General features: G+C 38.3%; 1 protein-coding gene across 4 annotated transcripts in view; it reads left to right on the top strand.

The window, feature by feature from the left end:
- The window catches only part of FBLN1 (fibulin 1), an 88,975-nt gene that overhangs the window by 1,980 nt on the left and 62,622 nt on the right, over positions 1 to 24,373 (top strand). For 3 of the 4 annotated variants that reach the window (XM_032200829.1, XM_032200803.1, XM_032200813.1), the window contains exons 2-3: positions 12,783 to 12,882; positions 20,928 to 21,063. In XM_032200829.1, the coding sequence (XP_032056720.1) occupies positions 12,791 to 12,882; positions 20,928 to 21,063 (228 nt within the window). In that variant the 5' untranslated portion in view covers positions 12,783 to 12,790. Of the gene's footprint in view, positions 1 to 9,388; positions 9,442 to 12,782; positions 12,883 to 20,927; positions 21,064 to 24,373 lie in introns of those variants that run through there. The other variant, XM_032200822.1, reaches the window with a different exon arrangement.

Below are 24,373 nucleotides of genomic sequence, written 5' to 3'. Positions count from 1 at the left end.
TAAATATGCTTTAGTAATTACTAGCAATCGTAGTTGCTGTAAGATAACTTTTCTGCATTATTTCACAAGGCCATCTGTGTTTTGCAGGCCAATGAAGAAACTACATGGTGAATTCATGTTATGAAAGTATATGCTCTTTGTGGCAGAGTCTGGATTCCTCTGTACACCTAGTATCAAGGGGCTTGGGGTGAAGATGATCTTCAGAGGGCTTTACAGATACAATTGCCAAGTTGCTATAGCAACATATTTCTGAAATACAACTTCCTCTTAAGCTTCTTTCTGTCAGTTTTCTAATTGATTTTCCTTACTAGTGAATCTCCAGTATCTATTAATCAGTAGTCCTCATTCTGAAAAAAAGAAAAGGCTGGATTAAGGGGAACTGCCCAGTGCACATGAAGATAGTTATGCATGTAATTCTTTGCAAGAGTAAGGGTCTTAAAAACCTGCTAGGTTGTATAACACAACTTGATTTTCCTGTAAACATTGCATTCTTGTTACAAAAAAAAAAAAAAAAAAAAAAATTGCCTTGGTATAAACTACTGTCTCTGCTGAAAAAGATGGATTACTCACATCATTATGTCCAGTCAGTGTATGAACGGTTCATCCTCTAGCCGTGCCTCTGGCATGTCTTGGTACTACAGACACAGACAGTTTAACTCACTAAACATCTGGAAACATGGCTATTCAGGGTGAGCTTATAGTTTGTAATAATAGAAAAAAAAATGTTCCGCTGAGTGTGTGGAATGAGTTTTATTTTAAGATCATGGCTTTTACATTTGCTTTTATAGAAGTAAATTTATAACAAATATATGGGTGGAGGTAGGACTTAGAAAAGACTAGGTTTGTGCTTTCTTGCGTGCTATCATAGAGAATATCTCCCTAAAAATCACATACCAACAAAAAGTCTAATTCTGAAACATGAGTGCTATCTCTAAATTAGTTTTCACTTGAATTTCCTTTTAATAGTCCACTTTCCGGCATGACATTTTATTGCAATCAGGGGAAGAACAAAATGTTAAACTCTTGTTTTTCATCTGTGTAATTGAAAGCAGACATGTTAGTGAAATCCAAGATGAAAATTCACAAACTAGCTTATCAAGTTACTGCAGTATATTTATACTATTCTGTCAGATTTCAGGCAAAATCTGACAGCAGGTCAATGGATTTTCAAAATTTATTTATTTATTGTATCGCTTCTGCCCATTCTGCAAGTTTCATATCAACTCTACATGTTTTAATAAATAGTTGTCTTAAGACCAACTGAAGTTCAACAATATTTTTATTAACACTTTCTGAAATGAAGGATGGGTCATAGGTCTTCCAGAATTTTTCAGAAATAGTTACCTGGGACCATAATAGAATCTAAATTTGATTTCGGGAGTTACGGTTAGACCGTAAGAAGTAGTTAGCAAAATCAATTGAGTAAGCAGATTATAGGTCTACTAGTTGTAAAGAATACCTGTAAATAGTACAAGGGGATGAGAAAGAGAAGATCAAGAAAGAGAGAGTTGAAATCTGAATTAAAAAATCATGGCATGGGTGAGAATTTTCATGGTGGGATACAATGGTTTAGTATGAAAAAGGTAAATGAATAAAAGTTTATGAATACAGTTAGCAAAAAGTGATAGTAACAGTGAATTAGGAAATGAATAAAGTTAAGGAAGAAAAAACTTAGCTGATCTTTTTAGCTGCAATAGACAAACATTTCTGTAAAGCACTTGGGAAAAGTCAGGCACATGTATGTACACGTAAATTAGATGGAAGGAAGTAGGTCAGGAGCTGAGATTTTAATAGTTGAGTCATTACATGTAATAAAGCTGGGAGAGTGAATAACACTGCCCCAAGATAAAATGTATTAGTGGAGCCAGAAGGCTGAGAAGACTCTGCAGGGTAAGAAATAATAGAAATGTAGCAACATTGCCAAAAAATGTAAAAAAAAAAAAAAATAGTCAATGAAGGAGTCAACAGGAGCCAGAACAACAACAACAACAACAAAACAAACAAACAAACAAACAAAAAAAAAAACACTGGAAGGGGACATATAAAGCAAAAAGACAGAATACGAAGGAGAGAAAAGGTCAAAACAGATCAGTGAAGAGTCCTAGAAGAATGTAAAGAATTCCTGGGCATAATATTTTATAAGTAAATATCAATTTAGAAATATTCAGGGTAATGTCAGGTAGCTGGGGATGGAATAGTCACAGTAGTGTCTTCAAAGGTGATGTACTGGTTAGTTTACAGTGACAGGGAGAATGCATATAATAAAGGAAAAATCGTGACAGTGACCTGCCTGTTTATCAGACAGGGTGATGATTCCTGTCCTGCTGAAATCATCTCTTGGCAAGATACTAGGATGCTTCAGTAAGAGTTGTGTTGAAATTCTTCTCTGTTTGAAAGGATACAACAATCTCCAGTGCTAATGCTTTGCTTAATACACTGGCACATCTTCAGCTAATTCAGTTAATGAAGATTTTCACCTTCACTTTTTACATTTTTTTTAAACACTTTTTTTTTTTTTTCTTCCCAGCACTTTTGCGTCCTCTGTCTCTGTTTTGTGCTTAGCATAGCCTACTTTAGACTTCTTAAAGGTTTAGAGAAATTGCCCTCCAGATTTCAAGTGTGTGCTGCAAAAGGAACTGAATAAGACTTTCTAAATTCTCAGGAATTTTCATTTGAGTTCATTTCAATTATTCCAAGTTGTTTTTTAATTTTCCTTCTAGAAGAGTTGATGAATTTTCCACACAAGTACAGGAAGTACATTGGAGTCATACTATTTTCTGAATTATGGTAGCATCTGCAAACAACCCATGCTGCACAAGCACATAAGACATTCTTTGCTAAAGGGTTCACTTTAGTACTGTCAAAATCTGGGTTGAGACCTTGAGCTTAGTAGTAGAGAAAGCAATACCTAAAGAAATGCCAAAGTAAGCATGTGGATTTAGAAATACTTTGACTGACATATTTGAGTTTTTTTAGGACATTTACTGAACATTTACTTAAGTATTTACACTGGAATGATACACCATGCAAATGCTACCAGCACTACATCCATTTGAAATATTACTGTCTTCTAGCTTTGAAGGCCTTAGCACTGACTGAGCTCCAGGCTCAGAGTACTGAGTACTTCTAATGTCTGTACTTGGGAAGAAAACCTGGAAGAGGTAGATATCTATTTGCAGCTCAATATATATAGAGAGAGTTTGAATAATGAGGAAAATCTAATGTAAGACAGAGTTTTAGAAATGTCTCCAAAAGATAACTTTTCCTAGATCATTGCTATATAAATATATAAGAGAAATTTATCTTTATTTTGTTCCTACTTTGTAAAGCCTACAGGTTCCTTCCAAGTTTATTAGTTGCTTGAACCTTGTCTCATTGGGCTGTATAGATGTGCCCATCTATATGGTCTTTCCAGACTATTCTTTAAATATAGCAGCAGTACAATATTAGAATCTTCTATCATTGTCTGTCTTTATCTTTTATTTGCAATAGCAATGCTTACAGAGTAGATATATCTCACTTAAGCAATATATAAAAAACATTGTTATTGCTGATTTTCTGGTTAGCTGAAAACAGAGAGATCCCAGTATGAAACTGATTTTCCTGCAACCATTTAACATGACAAATTACAGGAGTGTTTGAGCATAAATGTGTTTTATACTCTGAGACACACTGCTCAGTTACACTTTCATATCCTTCCTGTTTCAGTTGCTTTAACTTAAATGGATGTGTATGCTTGCACTTGAACCAAAGTTATTTGAGGTCTATCTAAAGACTCATTTACTACAGTACATATCATGATCATGGCTTTAAACAAATGAACAGGTCTACTAACAAATGAATTATAACGTTATATAAAACTTCTCAGTGACATATTTTCTGAAGATTTGAAAGAAGAAATCAAGAGAAGATAAAAATTTGTTCCTAAATGAGAAAGAAAAAATACACCATAGGATTATCAACACAGTGTGAAGTAATTTCATTATTTGCACAATGAAAAAATTCAAGTTAATATGTTCACAGAGAAGACATCTGGGTGAAGTTTCAGGCTTCAGCTACCCAGAAGGTGGTTGAGGTGTGTAACAGCCTGTCTATTTGAGGTAGTAATGGAAACAGTGGGTTTAAATGATCTTTTGGAGTGGACAGTAAGGTAATATAGTAGTAAAAATTATCTGCCAGTAAGGACATTTGAAATACAAGCCCATTGCATAGAGAGGTTGTGGAAGCAGTCTCACTTGCTATTGTTATGAACAACTAAATAGAAATCTGCCTAGAACTGATCACATTTTATCAGTTCTGCCTGAGAGTAGTAGGTAGGACAAGAAAATCTTGAGGGCTTCTTCATCCCTATTTTTTTTTTTTTTTTTTTTTTTTTTATGTGCATATAGAATACCTTATGGTTTTCCTGCAATAGGTGGAGCCCTTTGTAATTTTTGAGTAGCCAATTGCCTCCCTTTTTTGAATGACTTTTTATTAGACCTTAGGCAAGATAAGAAACCCACACTTAAAGCACTTACTTTCCCTGCCAGAGGAAATAAGGCATGTTGCATTATAGCATTGCCTCCCTTAAGCTTGTCCTTATCACCAAACACATCAGCTACCTCATCACCAGCTGCCACCATCAACAATTTTAAGAGCTACTTTTATAGACTGCAAACAGACTCCTCATAAATTGAGGTTTGGCCATATCTGAAAAATCCCCTTAATTGTGTGATGGCCATTGCTGGTACTACCAGAGCCACATTCCCAATAAATGAGTGTTCTCCAGAGCTAAGGAAATTTCCAGTAAAATGTTGGCTGTTTTAAAACCAACCACAAAACAGACTCACATACCAGGCATTTCCTTTAGGGTGCTGCTACTTTAGTTAGTATGCTCACTGGGTTTTCTTAGCAATGTCAGCTATCCTGAAATAATCATACTCAGCTGAGAACTCATCAGAAGGTAGAGGCTGACATACTTTAAGGGTCTTTGTGGAGAGCATCATGTTTCTTAGCAGTGTATAAACTGTGGGTGATTATCTGCCAGTCCGTAATTATTAAATATCCCCTCCCCACCTGGAAGAGAGATGCTGTTGTCATCAGAACTCCCAGAGTAGCCTGGAGTAGTACTGGAGAGAGCCAGTGGGTGATGGAGACAGTCTTGTAGACTGCATCAGATGCACTGGCTCCTGGCTTGTGCTTTCGTGGGAAGGACATCTTGGCTTCAGGTATCACACGTACATTATGAAGTTCAAGCTGGTAGATTCATAAGGGAACCTGTAAGAACAACGTAATGGGAGGAATGAAGATATCTTTCTATCCAAGCGTTAATAATGCAGCAGTTTGGCTCTTTCTTTCCCTCTTACTTGATCTGTATACTGGCAAACGTGATGTGTGGTCAAGCTAAACAAGAACTGTGCTGTAGGGTACTTCCCATCAATACCAACTTGCTCTGTTTCGCTGGGTGTTTCATTTCCAGAACAAATTTTATTCCCTGTTTCTCCTTTAAACCCCCAACTCACTGCTTTCTATACCCGCTCATACTTTTGCCAGAAGGGCTTGATATGTCTCTCACAGAGCTGTAGAGAAGATTCTCTGGGAGGAAGAAAAGCATTCATTAACATTATTTCTTTCTCCATGTATGAAAAGGAGGAAGGGCATCTTAATTCCATCTTTAGTCTGAAGAGATCCAGCAAATACACCATGCCGTGCTGAGGATGGTATGCTTTCCTGCATCACTCCATTGCTCTTAATTCAAAGGATTCATTTCAGGGACTTGTGAGGCCAGATTTTCTGTTGTGTGGATGTCTGCTTCATAGTTTCAGGTCTCCTCTACCCTTTATTCTGTGTCTAATCCCTAGATTTACACTCAAGTTCAGGATGCAACAAGGCAGTAGTCGTCATGTTACTCTGTTACCAGTTAGACCTTTCAAGTCAGCTAGCTCCCCTTGTGTAAACACGTCTTTGTCTTCTTTGATACAGTATATGGATGTCCAGAGTGTGTTTGCATTGCCAGAAGGAGCAATTCTACAGTTTGTTATAAGGACAGCCAAAAAATCAAGACTACAAATCCCAGATGCCAGCACTTGACTACCACCTCTGCTCCAAAGCAGCTGGCTTGTTGACCTAGTATTAGCCAGGTGTCATAGTTTCAGGAATAATTGGTATTGGCAGTGGCAGACCAGGTCAAGCACAGCCTGTCTGCCCTGAACCCAAAGCACAGTAAAGCCTTGGACAAGGGGATATACTGTTTCTCTGTGTATGTCCAAAGGGTACAGACGTAAAGGGAGGTTGGAAGACAAGGAATGTAGCCCTGAATAATACAGATTGTCATCTTGTTATTCTGAGGATCAAATTCTGTACATAGACTTGCATTTTTTTATTTTTCTTTTCAGCTGGCAGTTAGATGGATGAGCACCAGTGGTAAGAGAATTTTTTCTTAACAAGAAAAGAAAGGTTTCCTCAGAAAGGTACACTGTAAAAGTTAAAAATATTTTTCTTATTGGTAACCTAAACCAATGCATGTCTATTGTAAGCTTGTGTTCCAGAAATTCTGGATGACATACTGTTACTGAAACATGTTGGACTAGTGCTGAGCTTTCACAGAGTCCATCTGCTTTCTGTATCATATCTGCATATGCTGAGAAGTGATAATCATGTTCTGTTTTCTTGCATTCCATAGTGCTGAGTCTCTTACAGAATAAATTGAGTAAAGGGCAAGATCTGCACTACATTTACAAAGTTAATTAATGTGTTTAAAAGATTGAAAATGCCTTAGTAAGGAGTTGGGACCTTGACCTGGATTTACTTCCCAATGTATTCCCAACTACAGCTGGTTCTGTGGCTGGGAAGGTAATGAATAAGACGGTTACATCACTTGTTCTGAAGAACTGGAAAGCTTTACTACCACTAGCTTGATAAGCCCTATTGTTACTGAGGTGTAGCTTTGGTTTGATATTCTAATTAGTGGTAACAGTTTTATAACTGTTCCATAGATCAGCACTGAGTAATGAACAGCTATCTAATCCTGGGTTGTACATGGGCTTTTTCCATCAGCAGTGCAGCTGTACAGATAGCTGCTATTACAGTGTTACTTAAAAAATCTGACCCTTTTTGATTGAGCTGGAGAGCTAGTATCATGAAAATCATCCATTCCCTTTTACTCTTGCTGACTTTTTGCACAATTCCCAGAAGTATTCAGGGTTTTCTCATTCCAGGAATCATGCTTTTGGATAACGTTCTAAGCTTATCTTTCCTTTGCAAAAAATATTCACTGTAGCAGCTGAATAAGCAATTATTACATCATATAAGTCTAAAGTTATACAGATTTTGACCACATTTCTTGCTTTGAACTCCTCCACAGTATGGCAGTCCTGTTAAGATTAGAAAATAACCTTTTTTAAAAGTACCATATGCCCATTCTTTTTGTCTGTGTCAGCATAGTTCATAGCTAGCACATGAATGCATCATGTGTGCAAAACATCTTAAGTTGTGGCCCTTAATCGCTTCTTATCTAATAAGTCTTAATGATGACAGCTTTCCTAAAAATAGAGACCTGAGTTCCAGCTGTGTTTCTACTGTACTCTTCCCTGAAGAGGATTCCTGAAACTTCTGTCAGAATACTGCACATGCCTCTCTAACATCATGTCAGGGATCCTAACTGTTGCCATACTAGCATGTATAATTTTCACAACTCAAGTTCTCTTGGATGCCCTGCTGCACATATGTTTTTTTTACAGGGATAAGGCCATGATGATGCTGCATTTGATTTTATCCAAAGTAGGCTTGAATTTTGTCCTGAATCAGTAAATTAGCCTGCAAAATCCCTATATCTGTGGAAGGCAAATGTTACCATCTTAACAGATCGTGGGTTTATCTTCATATCTTTCTGTCTAATGATATCAAAAAGCTGAACGATTGCTTCACAAGCTTACAAAATGGACCACACTGTGTATTCCTGCATGTTACAACTTTTCTGTAGGGTTCTTTGCTCCAAATAGAAGTGCATATTTCATCTGAACACAGACAATATCATCAGCCTTTCCCAGAAATGTTTTGTCTCTCAGATGCCTGAGATTTCTCTGGCTGACTTGCATGAAACATTAAGCACTTGGCAAAACAGTTTGAAGGGGCACCAGGTTCAGAAAAGCAATACTGTAATTTGTACTTGAACATCTCTGGCATTCCAACACTGAGAGGTACCACAAGCCAGTCAACTGCCAGTAAAAGCTGCATGGTTACATTCAGACAAAAAAGAACCACCATTTTTTTATGCAGTAAATGAGATTCTCTGAGATGTTGTTGGGATAGCTCCTGTTGTCTGCTTTCCACTACCTCCTTTCCAGATGCTTTGTTTAATGAGCTTGTGGTTATGAGAACTGAGGACAAGCCCCATGCTGTTGGTTCCCCTGAGAAGGGTGCAAGAAGGCATGAATAGCCTCACTATGAACTGCTTGCGCAGATTTCCACCTGGGAGCCACATGAATGTGCACATGTACGGTTCAATCCACAATACTTGAAAAATACAGTTTCAAGACAATAAGTCTGTCCTCTTTCTAAATAATCATTAACAACTCTTAATGCCAAAAGGTTAGAATAAATTCCAGTGCAGTCGAACCTGGAAGTGTGAGGCAAGTACTTTCAGAGATTTTGAAAGGGTAGAGCTTGGTCCACAAATGACTATTTTTAAAAGACAAACTGCAAAGCTTGAGAAAAAGTTTTTCACTCTTTTATTGTTATGTTTTAGAAGAATGGCTTTGAGGGTGGAGTCCTTTTTTTACTGTTTGTTTTTCGCTTCCCTCTATTCTCAAGAGAGTTTTGGCAGGATCTTTGGAGGATATGAATTGTGATATCACAAAAAAAATGAGCCTGGACTGCAGTTCTTCCTCAACAATGTATCTGAAATCCTTCTTTGTCTGGATACACTCCTACAGCCAAGGTTGCTTAGCTTGGCCTGCTTTGAATTCTTGAGTTATTTGGTTGGAGTAGAGGTGTGTTGCCAGAGCTGGGAGGGAATCAGTGTCCGGAGCCAGGGATTGTCCTTCTGGGGAGGAACTTGGCCAAAGACCCATTTGTATAAAGCCCTGCAGAAACCTGCAGCCAGCTCTGCACTTCAGTTAATTGTGCACCATTTTTCAACACGGGTAGGATTAATTGCAGACAACAGCACTAAAAAACAGTTATTTGTAACACATTGTATGAGATCTGATGCATGAAATGTTTGTTGGCAGTACACTGGCAGACAGAGAGCACCAGACAGGGTCCCTATTCCCAAAGAATAGATCAGACACAAATGCATGTCTCTCACCACAGGCAGATATTTATTTACAAGACAGATTTTCTCTGTATCATTATAAGCTACAATTAGCTTTTAGACACTGGCATGAATTCTGAACACACTGAGGAATTCAAAAGAAACGCTGCCTTGACTTCAGGATGACAGAATTTTGACCAATATTTTGGGTAAGTAAGTAAGACTAGAAGGATGACCTGGGTCATTGAGTACAGAGCTCTGTAATAAACTAACATTTAATGTAATTCAATTTGGAAATATAATGATTTTCATATTAAAAAATGTTTGGTTTACTTGATCCATAATTCTGATTATTGTTTACTGCTATAATATTTGTTGATGGGAACCACATCCTTTCACAAGCTCTACTTATCTAGGCTTAGAATGGTCTACTTCTTCCAGCCTTTCCTCATATAACAGGGCTTTTTTTTTCTCCTGACCATCTTCCTAGCTTTTCTTAACACATTTTCCATTTTGATTTAATCTTTCCTAAAAAGGGATAGCCAGAAATGTGCTCAGTATTCAAGAGCTTTGCACAGTAGAGCTGGTAAATGCCTTAAGGGTACCAACATTTAGATGATTGACACATCCAAATATTATTAAACTTTTTTTCCCTTTTGCTTTGAATTGTTGGATTATCATCACTAGACAGGAATAAAGGTTGTTCTCTGAAAGCAACTGTGATACTGGGGAGGCTTATCTTCTCTAACTGCTTTTGGCTGCTCTTTTTGCTCCATGTATGAATATCTACCTGTACTCCTATAGGAGAAGCTACTCCTATAAGTTCCTTCTGGTCTGTGTCAGAATAAATGTGATCATAAACAGGTTAAATAATATTTCCACTTATCTTGATGATGCAGTAGGTTAGGATGTGGATACATGGACAGGTGAGGGAGGCTGTAACACCCAGACAGCAGGAGAACCTAGGAAACAATAGCTTAGTAACTGGATAGGGGAGATCCAGAGGAGATGGATGCTTTGCCCTTTACCAGACTGCAGAAAGTCATTGGTGAAGGTGGATAGTCTTGAATATAATGCTTGCTGTTTATTGAATTTGTACCTTTTAAATATGTGTGGAGCAAAGCTAAGAATGAGGGAATCATGTGAGGCATTTAATAATCCAGTGGAGAGAAATGTGTGGGAATTACCTGATGTACATTCCCTATTAATGCCACCAGCTAGCTGTGTAATTTGAGCAAATGATTTCATCCGTCTTTATTTCAGCCTCTCTCTCAAAAATAATTAAATGAGATTTGCCTTCCTCTGTGCAGCACCAAGACATCCAGATGGAAAGGTCTTACTTATTTTTTCATTAAGGAATCAGTCACAGAATCAGAGTCATGTAGGTTGGAAAGGACCTCTTGAGATCATCCAGTGTTTGAATGCTCTCACAGTAAAGAAGTGCTTTCTTGTGTTAAGGTGAAACTTCATTTGTCCCTCTTCTTCATGTCAGGTATTTATATACATTGATCAGAACACCACCATTACCTTCGAGTTTTCTTCAGGCTAACAGTCCCAGCCTTCTCAGCCTCCCCAAATACAAGATACTCAAGTATATCTGTCATCCTCGTGGCCCTGCACTGAACTCGTTCCAGTAAGTTAATCTCTGTCTTGAACTGGGGAGCCCAGGACTGGCCACTGGTAAGGCCCAGGACTGGCAAGGCCTCACCAGTGCTAGATAAAGGAGAAGGATCATCTCCCTGGACCTGCTGGTGGTGCTCTGCCTAATGCAGCCCAAGATATTGTTGACTGCCTTTGCCACAGATGCACTGGTTCACTGGCATATGTTCAGCTTGGTGTCCACCAGGACACTAAGGTCCTTTACAGAGCTGTTTTCTGGCTTGTTAGCCCTCAGTGTGTACTGCTGCCAGGAGGCTATTTTTCTCCAGATGCAGTAGTTGCATTTCCATTTGTTGAATTTCATGAAGTTCCTTACTGTCCAGCTCTCCAGCCTGTTGAGGTCCCACAGGATGACAGCACAACTGTCTGGTGCATCAGCTACTGCTCCAGTTAGTATCATTTTTGGACTGACTGAAGGCACTCTTTCACAGTGTCCAAATCATTGATGAAAATGTTAAACAGTACTGGAACTAGCATTGAGCCCCGCGGTACACCACTAGTGATTTGTCCACAAATGGACTTTGTGCTAGTCACCACAGTGCTCAGGGACTGACTGTTCAGCCAGTTTTCAATCCACCTCACTGTCTGCTTACCTAACCTGTACACCGTTGCTTTAAGAGGATGTTACAGGAAACAGTATCAGAAGACATATGGTGAAGTCAAGGTAAACCACATCCTTGCTCTCTCCTCATCCACCAGTCTAGTCGCCTCATTATGGAAGGCTCAGAGGTTGTCTATGCATGATTTCCACTTCATAAATCTCACTTGACTTCTTCTGATCATTTTCTTGTCCTCGTGTTCAGAACCAGTTTCCAGGAAGATTTTCTCCATCATCTTTCCAGACAGTGAGAGGACACTGACAGACACCTGTAGTTCCCCAGATATTCTCTCCCACCCTTTTTGAAGCGAGGGTGGACACTGGTTCTCCTGTTCTTCAGAAACAATGTTCTTCAGTCACTATGACCTTTTGAAGATAATTGACAGTAGCCTTGCAATGACATCAGCCCTCAGCACTCCTGGGTGCAACCCATGAGGTCAATCAGTCAAAAGCAGATGAAACAAAGATTGCGTATTTGTTATACAAGGAGCTGTTCAGTATCTGGATTGCAAGATAATTAATAGGAAAATGTGACTTATGTTGTATTCCAAGTTCTGATACACCTGCTGTGCAGTGAACTTTTGCACTTGGAATATGAAGCAAACCTGTAGTGATTGTCAGCTCATTAACAGTATTTAGTTTTCTTCAATTAGAGATTTCTACAAAAATCATACTCTGTACAAATAGTTATCTAAGTATGCTTTTCCTCTGAGTTTCAGGGCTGGTAGCAATTGGTATCTATATCATTTTTATTTCATATGTTAAGTGATCAAAATACAATACAGCTTTCTGTCTAAATACTTTTGCATTTACAGATGTTTCACTTTTGATTGAAACATATTAATTAGATAATAATCTCAGGAAAAAATAGTTCTGTAAATTTACATGAGATTTGTCTGTTTTTCATATCAGTCAGTTATTCTATTTATCTTCTTCAGGATTTTGGATGTTCCTTATTGCTACTGCCACCTTTGATAATAAAGGAATGCACTTGGACATAACCCTTTATTATACATGACTCTGTCTGAACTATTTTCTGCAGAAGTTCTTGGTCTGTGTCTTTGTTTGGAAGGATAAGGGAAGCTCCAGTTTGCTTCACAGAGTAACTCGAGTATTTGGGCTGGTTGCAAGGTGTTAATAGATGCCTCATTTGGCCATGGATGGGAGCACTGTTCTGTGTGTAGATGAGGGAGGGCAGAATGAACTTTCTCTTTTTTTTCTAATTGGCAGATGCAATGCCATTTACTAAGGTTGTAATAAATATATTGTGTTTTTCTTTCCTCACTTCTGCAGATCTTTCAATGGAAGAATGCTGTGACAAAGGTATTGAATGGGCAAACAAAAACAGAATATGTACTTCTCTACCATTAATTTCCGAGTCCAGAGAGTGCAGGTATATGATTATATATTATATTTATTATGCTATGATTTTTATATTCATGTAAAACAGGGGGAATGGCAGGTATAAAAGCTGGTTGTAAGATGTAACACCTAGCTCTTAAAACAAAATTTTCTAATTTCATATCTAACCTTAGAGAAACCTGAAGACCAAATTTAATTCCATTAGGTCTTTTCAATTTCTGCTATTGGTCTTGTGCAGAGTCACCCAGCTCTAACTTGTTTGACGTGGGCTGTGTCTCTTAGTCAAGTTTTTCACTGTACACTGCTTACAGGGCTTGGACTCAGCCTACATTCCATGTATCTCAGCATGGCTCTGCTAATGTCAGCAGAACATCTTCAGTTGATACTGACTGAGAATCTAGCCCAGGTTGAAATTCTTGAGTGAAAATTTTCCAAGAAACACAGCAGATCATGTACATGAATAACATTTTGAATAATATGAATATTATTCATAAATAATTTTTCAAAAATAACTTTTATTATTCAAAAATAACTTATTATTATAAAAATAACTTATTATATTATTATTATTCAAAAATAACTTTTTGAAAACAGCCTTTCAAAATTATTTATTCTGTGTGGTGTCACATGGGTAATTGTCTGCAGTTCTTAGTTGTGTTTCGGGATCAGAGAGCTTAAAGTTTAACTCACAAGATTGCTAGTTACTTAGGGCATCCCACTTCTGTCAAATGTATTTGTATAACATAGTAACCTTTAGTTAATACTTAATTTCTTAATTCAACTGAAATTTAATATGATACTAATTTCTTTTTTGTTATCTAGCTAATGAAATAATGAAGTTAAATGTTAAAATTAGTAACACAGTAGTATTTTGGTTATACCGAATCTCTTATAGATTTAGAGACATTCATATTTTTTCTCTCATTGATAGCCTGTGTTATTTTTGCCATTAAATAAGCTTGCTAATTTTATCTGTGGAGCTAACAATTTGCGGTTGGTAGTTTGAGGCGCAGCTTCACAGAGGACTTACATCTCTCCATTTAAAGCACATTGTATTGCCCACCTCTATCTTCTCAAGTGGATTGAAAAGTGATTTAATCTTAGTAATTGTAGAAATGTTGGACTGATGATTATTAAGGAAAGAATTTGTCTTGCAGTCAAGTCTGTTCATGTTTTCTGACTTTTGCATTTGTATTGGCATCAAAAGCAGTCTCTTACACAGAAGTATTGACAGATAGGGCTTAAATCCCAATTTAGGAAATACTTGAAGAGTCAGCAGAGTTACAGACAAAACAGGCAAGAAAAACAGGAAACCTTTTTTTTTGAACAATCTGGGAGCAAGAATCTTTATGATTTAATGATAATTTAATTAATGTGAGTTGTGATTCTGCTGTAACTGTAATACATTCTTTCAAAGTTTGCTGTTTTAGAGAGTCTTTAAGACTTTTTAGGATAATTGGAAAAAAAAAGCTTACTAATGTTTCATCTAAGTTTTGAGCATAAACAGTATCTAATTAAGTAAATCATAGTGATATAATGGTAAATCAGAAATGGGTAAACTCATTCTGTGAGAGACATGAGCACTCAGTTGACAGAAATAGAAGTGGATATATTCAGTTGCATCTATTCATAACTGTAGAATAAATAAATATAGCTCCCCCGGAAGCTTGGCTCCATGCTAAGAAATGACTCAGTAAAATTGGCAACTTTGTCTACTTTCTTTAACGACAATATTATTTTACTCCAGTTATGGTTGCTAACTGGCATATCCATGAAATCATATCATATATGGAAATCATATCATATATGGAAGACGTACGAGGAACGGCTGAGGTCACTGGGCCTGTTCAGCCTGGAGAAGAGGAGGCTGAGGGGAGACCTCATCACAGTCTACAACTTCCTCGTAAGGGGGTGTCGAGAGGCAGGAGACCTTTTCTCCATTAACACTAGTGACAGGACCCGCGGGAACGGGGTTAAGCTGAGGCAGGGGAAATTTAGGCTGGACGTCAGGAGGGGGTTCTTCACAGAGAGGGTGGTTGCACACTGGAACAGGCTCCCCAGGGAAGTGGTCACTGCACCGAGCCTGTCTGAATTTAAGAAGAGATTGGACTGTGAACTTAGGCACATGGTCTGAACTTTTGGGTAGACCTGTGCAGTGTCAAGAGTTGGACTTGATGATCCTTAAGGGTCCCTTCCAACTCAGGATATTCTATGATTCTATGATATATCAGCATATCAGCAGAATCACTTTATAATGTTATTTCAGATACAAAGGTAAGAGCCAAATTGTTTTGTTAATTACTGGTATAACCGTAGACAGAACGATCAGTGATTCATTTTGCAAGCACACTTGGTTAACAACATTGATTTTGCACATTCATTCCTATTGCACAGAGATGTGAGTGAAACCCAAACCAGATTATTACATCTGCTGAGGTCTAGGAGGAGAATATGGCACAGGATGACTTACTTATTACAGATTTCAAAAAAAAGCTTCAGATTTCAAAGCTTACTTTCTATTTAGACATATACACAACAGGAGCTGCTGGGGACCAGGGTGTGTGATGTCTGTCATTTAGTTGGCTGTTTAAACCACAGCTGGGGTCTTCTGACAATCTAGTGCAGCATGGTGTTGGACAAACAGTCTGAAAAAAAAAAAAAAAACAAAAAAAAAAAAACAACCAAAAACGTGTTTTAAAAAGCTATGGCCTCTTGGGCCATAAATTATGTAATTCTGTAATAAATTATTCCAGAGATTGGTTGGTTTGCATGTGCAAACCAGCACAATGTTTCAGCTTGGGTTCACAAGGTTAGCAGTTGAAGGCAAGGGAAAAATACATTGTGAAGTGAGGAGATGAAGTTACTGAAGTAAAAGTGTTGCATAGTTACATTGCAAAGACCATGCAACACAGAACAGGCTGGGTGTGAGTACATGTTCTGGCAGACTTTGCATGCAGTTTTTGAATCCTGTGCATAGGATTTAAAACATAACGGCATCTCAGATTCAGTCCTTCCCTCAAAGCAGGCCCACTCCTAGAGTTTTCTTTTGCTGTTTTAATCACCCTTTCTTTTATTTGTATGAGGAATAAGCTGCCTTACTGAATTAAAGTGAAACCACTTGACCTGATTCCAACCATTTAAAGTTCATTCATAGGAATCAGGAAGGGTTTCCATGCAAGTACTACCATTCTAACACTTGCTGTGCTTCTTAGAAACAGGCAGACAGTTTAAGGTTTTGGTGTCTCTTTAGGATACAGCCCCAAATTCCTTGTCATTATTGAGGAACTTAACATCTGTGTCAGCATCACTTAGTGAATATGGGACAGCCCAGACTGCAGATATATTTGCTTTCTTGACCTACAATGAAGGTGAGCCAGCTGTCAGTCCGAAGTTCACGTGAATTCATAAGGTATACTTGGCTGCTGTTACTGGGTTTCATTTAAGTTGAAGCAAGGCTCCTGGTAATGTCCAGTCATGTCTACAATCTCTTATTGTGGTTGCTTGACCCGCAAATGCATATACCTCATTGCATTATCACTCTGGAAAGTAACAGTATTTTTATATACGCATTCATGACTCAGAAAATGTGAGCGTACGGTTTTCATGAATTATATATTTGGCTGTTATAACAGCAGCTTTTTGCCCATTCATCCATTTTCTTGTGACATCGTCAAACTCACAGCAGCAGGAAACAGCTGCTGTTTATTTTTGGAACTTGACCTGTCCAATAAATCTCCTCCCTTTCAAAATGTAGAGGTTCCCCTGCTCAGAGCTCTTAGCAAGTGAACTTAGTTCCTGGGCCAGAAATAGCACATCTCCATATGAGAATTGCATGTCTTTAGCATTGTGTAGTCCTTTTGGAATTACATTTGGAATAACATTATTCATTATTAGTGTTGCAGGAATGTGTAGAAGAAGAAGGTACACAACACTCTGCTAGGTGCTGTGCCAAAACAGAGCAAAAAGGTGATCCAGGTTCCCAAGCAGACAAGTAGCAGTCCTTGAATGCAAACTCAAGATGGGAACACAAGGAAGTAGTAAGAGAAGAGCATTTGGAAGGATAGGAACCAGATGTTTAACTGCTGATAGACATTTATTAGTTTATGCCATTGTATGCCTGGAAGAGCCTGAGACTTTGGACATCAAAGTTATTGCAGTTTTTTTGTCTGAAAAACATCTTTAAAGTTACTTTTGGAGTGTTTGTATTCATTAGTTATCATCTCTTCTCTACAGCTTGTTCAGTGTGCCTCCCAGCTATTTTTGGCTTCACAGTCAGGGGGACAGAACACTGTGTCTTTAGTCTTTAGTGACTAAAATCACTAATTTTTACTAGAGTCCCTTGCTGATTTACAACATATGATCCAATATATGCTTTTAATTGTTGTGGCACATTAGTATTTTCACTTGCCATGTTGTTTCAGTCATAATACCAGGTCTTGCTCTTCATTTTCCTGAGTTCCCTTGTGTTGCATGTTAAATTTTGAACTGAAAGGTCCAAGGGTGGAAGAGGCAGCTTGTCTTGGCAAAATAATTCTGGAGTGGAATCATGCCTTTTTTTGTTGTTTTTGTTAGTTTAGTTTACTTCTACTATATTTTGTCAAAGACCTTCCATGAATAACACCTGTGTAGTCTGAAGACAGGCTAATAAGCAGGAGGAAGGCAGGGGATAGTGAAGGAGTTTTATTGTCTAAATTAGGGTGGAAAAAAAAAAGAGAAAAATTGTTTTCAAAGCAAAGTTAAGTTTTAATGTTTCTATGGAAAGAAATAAAAGGAAAAATAGGTGATTAGGAAATCCTTCCTGTTTGAGGAGTTTACCCTCTAGGAAGGATAATTATAATAAAGGTAAAATGAAAAGAAATATAGGTGATTACGAAACCTGTACTATTTTAGGAGAGCACTCTGAGGGAAGGATACTAAAGATGAAAGTGTTGTGGAGGTAACTGGACATGTAGCTTTGTTAAAATTTTGTTAAAATTTGTTAAATTCTAACAGAAAGTAAAAATGAAAAAATGAAAAACAATTTCTTAACTTGATTTATAATCAAATTATGTAGTAATGAAATAATTTGAATGTTAAATGAGCATCTGCAACAAAAAGTAAGTATTTTTAAAGGTCTGAGTGATTTCTGTCTGTTAGTGAGCCATGAATAAAATCCGTGTTTCAAATACCAGAAAATTAATTATTTTAGCTCAAATATCCTGAGTGAATGTCAGTCATGAGGCTACCTGCTCCTAGATATCCCACATTTAATGTTTTTCATCCTAGTAATATTTCAGCCATATTGTAAATACATATTATAAGTATTTAGTTCAGTAAAGTTCTGTTACCCTGTTTTAACTGAAAAATTGAATACGGCACATGAGGATGAAGTAGCCCTTGGCTTTTTTTATTTACTAGTAGTAATTAAATACGTACTTTCCTGGTTTTGCTTTAAATTTCTGTCTTTTTTAGAGAAATTACACAGGAAGAGTTAAAAGGTATTACAAAAAGAGACAAATCTTGATGTCCTGTTAGCATTAGAGATGCCTCCTTTACTCTGCTGTGAAGCAGAAAGTGAGTATGGATTATATTAGGGTCTAATCTAAGGGGACACATAATTTTGAACAGGCAGGGAGAGAGAATCTTAATCTCAAATGTCTTGTAGTCTAAATTGCTTCTTGTGACATGCTATAGAGACTATCAGCATGGGAGCCAGTGTGCAAAGGGAAAAGGGTTGTCAACTGGGCACACTGAAGTACAACTGTGAAATCAGTACTGTACAGATTCCTGTAGCATTTTACTCTACCATTTTCAAAGGATTTCTTCCTCTATTATAGTTATACAAGTGCTTACAGTCTCAAGCAATATTTGCTACCAATGCAACTTCACTGTAGGATTTGGGCAACAAAGTGTGATTTTATCGTTGTTCTGAGAATGAACAAATGGTATTTTAATCTAGAATTTCCATTCAATTGATGTTTAATTCCTTGTTACAGTTGGGGTGGGCCACATGACATGAATACAGCTGTGGGAAACATTTTGAGAAACTTACTTGTTTTGGTTGGAATTGCCAATTTGTCCAGGATTTAAAAGAGATGACTTGCATTTGAAAAAAAAAAAATAAAAACAAAAAATAAGACACACTGGAAATCAAACAGATCTACTGAAAAACTGCTGCTGTTTGTTTGTTTGTTTGTTTATCCATGGCTAATATCCCTATCCTCAACAGGACTTGGAGGGCTAAAGGAGCTGGAAAGTCTGAGCTCTCACACTCTTGGGCTTGAAGTTCAGGTTTCACAGGCTTCCAAAGTCCTGACAGGCAGACCACCCCAGAGCTGGGCAGGGAATGGAAACTCTGCTTCAGAGGGAATCTCAGCAACAAAAAAACTACATATTCTTCCAAAATGGAACTAAATCAAATATCAAAAACTTCATATATTCTGCCAAGTAAAGTTACTGACCTGGGCATAACTTCTAGCTATGACTTTAGAGTCTATTTTTGAATAAATTGTTCATGAACTTAACCTAGTTTTTGTTCCTATGCATTGAAATCCTGTAGCTGTTTTTGTCCAAGTGAGAACTGCACAGTCAGACCATTACAAAATCCAGTAAATAAGAATCATGAATCTTCGGGAATGTAGCTTGATATCCTTGCATCACCAGTATGCACAGGGAAGCAGAATCTGAGCCCTGTGTGTTCCCTGCTTTTAGTGGGCTGGACTGGATGGCTTGGCCACAGAGTGGAGGGACTCCCTTATAATATAACCCCTGGGAGCTGAAAGCTTATCCTATGGTCATTGAGAGCAGTGAAACTCCTTTAGGAGTGATTCACAGGAATCTACTTCTTGCAGATGACAACAGGAGAAGCATGTGGTTCAGTAGTGCAGCTAAACTCTTTTCCTTCTACCTCCAAAATTTCTGACAGTGTGAAAAAAGAATTTTTAAGAGTAAAGGGTATCGGCTTACTGAATATCTATACATCATCTCATGTATTTCTAGTAACCCTTGAAAAGATTTTTCACCTTTTAAGTGCCTTGGTCGTACTAGAAATATAATTTATCATCTTGGATTACCTTTTGGATAGTTTCTTTTCCCCCTAGCAACTCATGGAACTTTATTCTCAGTGGCACAGCATTATCAGAAAACACATGGATATGTTTATATACTTGTATGTGTAATCTGATTTGTTTCTCTTCTTTAACTTTTTTTTTCCTGTTCCCCAGTGTTTCTTACAGGAGCTAGTGGTGGAAGAGCTTTAAGATGCAAGATCCACCCACAATGCTAGTCAACAGTTGCACATAAGAAAAGAGTGGTGAGAGGAGATACATCTCCTTGAGTGGGAGTAATGACAGGAGTGGAAGATTTTAAAGCCTCCTCACTCAGATTTTTTTTCCATAGGACGGAATTAGAGATAGTGTTTTCAATTCATTCACTGAAATGGGGATAAAATGATTCTATGAGCAGTGGAACTAACAGAGCTTAGTTTCCTGCTCCATTGTCTTTCTTCACCACTTTCTTGCAGTACACTCTGTTTCTTACTGTGACTTCCCTTGATACCTTCAATTCTCCATGTATATCCAGTTCTCCCACAGAGCAATGCTCTGAGCTGCCTTCAGTGTGTTGTACTTGTTTGAGCAAGGGGAAACAGGCACTGGGATAGAGTGGTCTCAGGATTGCAGGCTCTCACACCGTCCAGAGCCTGATTTCTTTCTATAGTAGAAGCATTGATTGGGTTCCTACCATCCTCTGTTCAGCCACCAGTTGTGATAAAGCTTACAAGAATGCAGCATCCTAGAGATAGAGCTCAGTGTCAAATGTGGTTGAAATTATCCATTTACTTCAAAATTTGTTGTGAGAGACTGCAAGGTGGACAGACAGTTTAATTGTCTTAAATATACCGCCTTAACAGTACTAAACATGTCAACCAAAGTTTCTGTCCACGTCTGAAGAATATTTTTACTTTTTAAGTAAAATGTACATCTGTAGGAATCTCTTTCTCAGAGACTTGTAATAGTGCACATTGTCAAAACCTGCTGCGTTATCTTTTCTTGATCTATTTATGACGTTCTTAACCCATTGCTTTCACCCTCTTATCAGCATGACTCAGGTACAGTGCTGCCGCAGCAAGTTGGAGGAGCACTACTGTTCAGATGGGATTGAATTTGCCAATGTGCGTGAAGAGTGTGACTCATATACTGGTGAAAATTCCACCTGTGAAGCTGAATACTTTCAGGTGAGATCTCAGAGCTAATTCTATTCATCTGCTAACAAATGGCTGTCCAGATTAGTATTTAGGGTTGATCTTGAAGGTCACCTTATTCAGTCCTGATTCACATAAATAGTTCTTCCCCACCTACGCATCTTGTCCCTGTTCACTGTCTGCTTTATGCTTCTTTAAGAGAACAGTCCTGCTTTGAGTGAAGCAGTCTGTTTCATTACATTTTAAAAAGACAGGTTGTAATGCCAAAAAGGTGGAAATTCTCAAATGGGTAATTGGCTAGGAAACTACTTTTGCATGAAGAGAATACATCAACACAATATAGGAAGGGATGGGTGTGAAACTCAGTCTTGATTCAGTCCTCAGCTCTCATTAGAGCTTTATGGCCTAAGATCAAACTTGGTTTTCAGTACTGGTGGTCCAAAGGGGTAGGATTGAAGTTAATCCTTGCAGTGTACTTATAATTCCAATTAGTGTGCATGTCCTTAGTTGACATGATTTTGATTTACAATTTGAGACATCTATAAGCTTGTGATAACAGGGTTTGATATTAGAATAAATATGCCCATCAGTGGCATCTTTAGTTAGTCTGTTCCCTGCCCGCCACCTTTATTATTGTCTTTATCTCGCCTTTCTTGAAAGTGAGCATAGTCTTACCACCCTGCAGAGTGTTTTTGGAAGAAAGTTCCACCAGTAAGATCATGACTTTTTACATGACCCCCAGTCATGGACAGTTCTGGTCCTATTACAGATCTCTTTCAGTGGTGATGAAGATACTTTTTTTTTTTTTTTTTTTTAACTCTTGTATTATATAGAGGATGGCAGACAATGTCCAACTCACAAGTTGAATTGCTCTCTAAAATGCCAGATTGATCATATTTCTGGCGGTAAGACCCCACTGATGCCCACGTACCTATTAGAATTACTCATGGACTTAATAGAATGAGTCCAGAGGAAGGCCACAAGGGTGGTCAAAGGCACCTCTCCTATGATGACAGCATGAGGCAGTTGGGGTTGTTCAGCCTGGAGAAGAGAAGGCTCCAGGGAGACCTTATAGCTGCCTTCCACTACCTAAAGGGGGCCTACAGGAAAGCTGGGGAGGGTCTCTTGTCATGTGCCAAGTGCCAGGACAAGAGGGAATAGCTTTGAACTAAAAGAGGGTAGATATTGATTAGATATAAGGAAGAAATTCTTTCCTGTGAGGGTGGTGAGTCTGGGTTGCCCAGAGGAGCTGTGAATGCCCCATCTGCGGAAGTGTTGAAGGCCAGGTTGTATGGGGCTTTGAGCAACCTGGCCTAGTGGAAGGTGTCCCTGCCCATGGCAGGGTGGTTGGAATTCAATGGCCTTTAAGGTCCCTTCCAACCCAAACCATTCTGTGGTTCTGTGCTGGGGTTGTGAAGTAATTCATGTTCTCACTATGAGTAGAAGAAAGGTGACGCATCTGTTGAGCTAGATGTTGGGTTTTCACAAACTTGTTTGCACGTGTAGCATGATTTCTTCTCTATGGTAGAACATGGGATGATGGAACCACTGAGGAAATATCTCTCACTTCTTGACCATGTGTAGGATGCATCCTGCTCCTGTCATGGAGGTTCTTGTACCCTTAGAAAGCCTGTTGCCTCTACTTGAATATGGTAAGAAAAAAATATTTAGCCCTCTGTGTCAGTACGCTGAGGGGCTAGGAACAGATGAACACGGATTGTGATGGCAATTACTCTGGTGATTCAAGTGTTTGCTACTAGAGATGTGTTTATAATAGCAGCACTGTTTTAAACACATGCCGAGGCACAACCCTAAACCAGAATGCAACTGTTCAAGGAAACACACTTTCCCATCAATGGATTGGTGTTTCCATATGTGGCTTGTCAGTATAAAGGAGAAGTTAGTGATGTTTTTTTAAAATGGCCAGGCTTTAAAGATTGGCAGGTTTTCATGATGACAGCTGTATTATTAAATAAAATGGACTGGGGCTTGATCTCTAGCCCTGAGAATAAATGACTCAGCATAGCTCGTGTCACGTAACTGGCATCTTTTCCCTGCAAAACACATGCATGAGGGCTGTTGGGAACACTCTCTGGCCTGTGCTTACCCCCAAACATGCTTCAGTGTTGCCTGAGAGGATGTTAATGGCCATTACAGCTTGCTATTATTTAAACAGTGGAGATGACTGTGGGACAGTGCCAGAGCCCATATTCTGTCCCTGTTTAATTTACTAGTATAAACATTGTCAGTGCTGTTTAACTTTTGTGAGCCACATTCTGCCCCACTACTCTCTTAACAGGAATATTCAACACTTAGATACACATGGGTAGCCGTACTAGTACTATTCTAAATGATCTCCTTGATTTATGATCTAGTATCAGTGAACAATTCATCATTTCTTTTGCTGGTAGCATTTTGAATGTGATGACCTGTAGGCATGCATTATAGTTGGTGATTGTGCCCCACTGTGGTAAACAAACTCTATATCACGCCCACCTCACATGGGCTTGGATCTCACTTTGCTTAGGTTGGTCTATTTAAGTTTAGCTTAAGTAGCACAGTAAATCTTTTGGATCTGTGAGACAGCTAATTTTCTTTTGAATCCAAAACATGCAATTGGAAAGAAGATAAAAAGGCCATGTTATGAAAACAGTTGCCTCAGCTTTTACACTTGTATTTTTCTCAGTCCATTTTTTGTAGCATTTACTGATTAGTCTGAATTTCAGCAAGTGAGAGACCTCTTGTGGACAGACATACAAAACCTATGTTAGTACATGGTTTACTCTTAAAGCTTCGGTAACTTAAATGGTGACATAAATAATAAAGAATTAGTATTAAATGTAACTAATTAACAGAGCTTATAAACAACAGGAATTTCAGATGCTTCCTAATCACATGAAACATAAATTTCCAGATGTCTTGCATGTAACTGTTGCTGGACTGAAGGCAATCGGCTCCGGGGCAGACACGCTCTGCAGTGGACAGGGGCCTCTGGACAGGCAGGGCTTTTTCTCTGGCATCGAGGCCACTCGAGGCAGCCGCCACGGGCAGCCCTCGCGAGGGAGGCTGATGAGGCATAGGCGGAGTGTGGTGGTTTTACCGTGCTGGGCAGCTAAACACCACAGCCGCTCTCTCACTCCCCGTCCTTAGATGAGGAGGGGTTAGAAGTAAAGCAAAGAACAACTCACGGGTTGAAATAAGGATAATTTAATTAAAGGGAAATAATAATAATAATAATAATAATAATAATAATAATAATAATAATAATAATAATAAAAGAAAGACTAATATGAACTAAACAATTTAACTAAAGGGAAAAAAAAGGGAAAGGGGAAAAGGGAGG

This window comes from Aythya fuligula, chromosome 1 (genome assembly GCF_009819795.1).
Source record: "Aythya fuligula isolate bAytFul2 chromosome 1, bAytFul2.pri, whole genome shotgun sequence".
Classification (NCBI taxonomy): domain Eukaryota; kingdom Metazoa; phylum Chordata; class Aves; order Anseriformes; family Anatidae; genus Aythya; species Aythya fuligula.
This window is presented reverse-complemented; position numbering and strand designations above follow the sequence as displayed.